The 2,260-nt window shown below is 20.4% G+C and overlaps 1 protein-coding gene across 1 annotated transcript, besides 5 other annotated features; it reads left to right on the top strand.

The window, feature by feature from the left end:
* Positions 1 to 378: 378 nt before the first annotated feature.
* Positions 379 to 418: a sequence feature (AT_rich).
* Positions 419 to 619: 201 nt separating this feature from the next.
* Positions 620 to 665: a sequence feature (AT_rich).
* A 52-nt stretch (positions 666 to 717) lies between these two features.
* Positions 718 to 760: a sequence feature (AT_rich).
* Positions 761 to 1,709: 949 nt separating this feature from the next.
* Positions 1,710 to 1,821: a sequence feature (AT_rich).
* An 88-nt stretch (positions 1,822 to 1,909) lies between these two features.
* Positions 1,910 to 1,958: a sequence feature (AT_rich).
* Positions 1,938 to 2,255, top strand: EDI_321130 (uncharacterized protein; the record flags this gene model as incomplete). Its single annotated transcript, XM_001734676.1, has 1 exon — positions 1,938 to 2,255. The coding sequence occupies one exon, from the start codon at positions 1,938 to 1,940 to the stop codon at positions 2,253 to 2,255; it is 318 nt and encodes a 105-aa protein (XP_001734728.1).
* Between the last annotated feature and the right edge of the window lie 5 nt (positions 2,256 to 2,260).

Raw genomic sequence — 2,260 nt, forward strand, 5'->3', positions numbered from 1 at the left:
TTCTATTTCTTGTTTCATTCTATTTTCACATCTTTTTTCAGTAAATGAATTGACTGGAATTATATCTTCTTTTGAAAATCTTATTTCTTTTACATTTAAAAATTGAGAAGTTGTAGTACTTCTTTTTATTGGTTTATCAAAATAAATATCTCCATATTTACTTAGAATTAATAGGAATATAGATTGTTGATATACTTGATAATTCTTATTTTATATTTTTGACTCTTTCTATGTGTATTTTGAATATTCAAAAATCTAAGAGGTTTCTTGTCCATTAATTGAGTGTCCATTTGATATATAGTTTGTCTATCACTGTTTCAATGAGAGAAAGAAAGAATAAACTTAATTATTCTACATCCATTTGAATTTTCAAATATCATTTTTTTTTTATTTAAAACTTTCATTTAATAATTTTATTCTTTTTTCATTTTAGATTTTTCCCTAATACATTCTTGATTTTTCTTATTAAAGACTTTCTATGTTAGAAATCTCTTTTTATTTTCTTATGATAATCTCTTCTATTTTAATTATATTTTTTCAATAGAATTTTCAAAAGAAATATTCATGTATTTTAAATTTTCTTTGTAATTCGTTTTTGATTGATATTTTCTATTGATTGAATTTTTAATGTTTTTATTTTTTTTTTAAAGAATAATTCATTATATCTGCATATATTTGTTCCTTTTCTTATGTTAATACAACTAAAACTTTTCTGTGTAAAAAATATTTTTCTAATTATTAATTATTTTTATTTTTTAAAGAAGGGAGATACTCTTTTAATTATATCAAGATGTTAATAATTTCTCTTTATTTATTTTGTTAATACCAAATTCACTCTTACAACATTTATTATCTCTAACATCTGTATAAATCAGATATACAAAAATTTTAGTTATTTAGTTTGATCAACCATAATTGAATTAATTCTAAGTCTTATTTTTTGTTCTTTATTTGAATTAACATATTAACTTTATATTATTTCATTCATTAGTAAAAAGAGTTATTCATTATTTGGATATAGTTTTATTCTAGTAAAGATTTTCTTTGTTTCATTCCTATCATAAGTGTGTTTATTTAATCAAAATCTTTCAATTTATCATAGAGGATTTATTCATCTTTTTTATCAACTCCAACCTTTTTGTAAAAAAAACAAAAGCCAATTCAGATTAACAACTTCTTGAATATTTAATAGGAATGGTCTTCTATTATCATTAAATTTAATAGCTTTGGAGAATAACATTAAACTAACAATGGTCTATCAAATTAACACTTATACATTCTTTTAAACTTATGCCCTTAGAACATTTTTTATCTTTACCTTCAAACTAACTTTCTATTTTTTTTTTACTATATTATTGTTTAGTTGTTACATTATTATATGAACAGATATTTATGAAAGAGTTATCGTTTTCTTATCCTTCTTATTGTTTTTGTTATTATACCTTTATTCACTTGTTCTAATTTGTATCAAAGAGTTTTGTTTATTCAATTCTTTATTAAAAGTACATAAAGTTAATACAATTGATATGTTGTTTTTCACAGTTTCATTAAATCTAAATACTACACACTATCAATGCTTTATTATTTAGTATATGTGTTGTATTTACTTATTGGATAATCTAAATAGTGAACAAACAAATGAATGGAATGACGAGATGATAAAGAGTACTTAAATAAATCAAATCATGATTTTATTGAGAATAACACTGTTTTATTAAAAATTCATGTTTTCTATTTTTTAATGTTAAGATTTTAATTAATAATAATAAAAATAAATAACAAATTAGTATATTATTATTAATCTATTTATATATAAAATAACAAAATTCAACAAAAGATTCAAAATGACAAAAAAGAAAGAAACAATGTAAATTATCACAAAAATAATCTCATATTCGTATTTTTCATCATTATTTAGATTAATGTTTTATATTATAATGTTAATTATTTGTATTAATGCTGATGAATATGACTGTATTCAAAAAGGATATAATTTTGAAGATGGATTTGAAAATGGAAAAGATAAACAATGTGAATCACTCTCAAACGATTATTCATATTATTTTAACAAGGCTTTCAAATACTCTGGTTTAGCTTTTAAATGTAACAGAACATATCTTGATGGTAAGTTCACAATGACAAGTTCATATGATTACTGGAATGCAAAAGTTATTGAAGTTATGGATAATTCTCAAATTAATTTAAATGGAAGATTTCATACATATAATGAATTTATCTTTAGAAAAAATCTATAGTATTG

This window comes from Entamoeba dispar, genomic scaffold, assembly GCF_000209125.1.
Source record: "Entamoeba dispar SAW760 scf_1105229458449 genomic scaffold, whole genome shotgun sequence".
Classification (NCBI taxonomy): Eukaryota; Evosea; order Mastigamoebida; family Endamoebidae; genus Entamoeba; species Entamoeba dispar.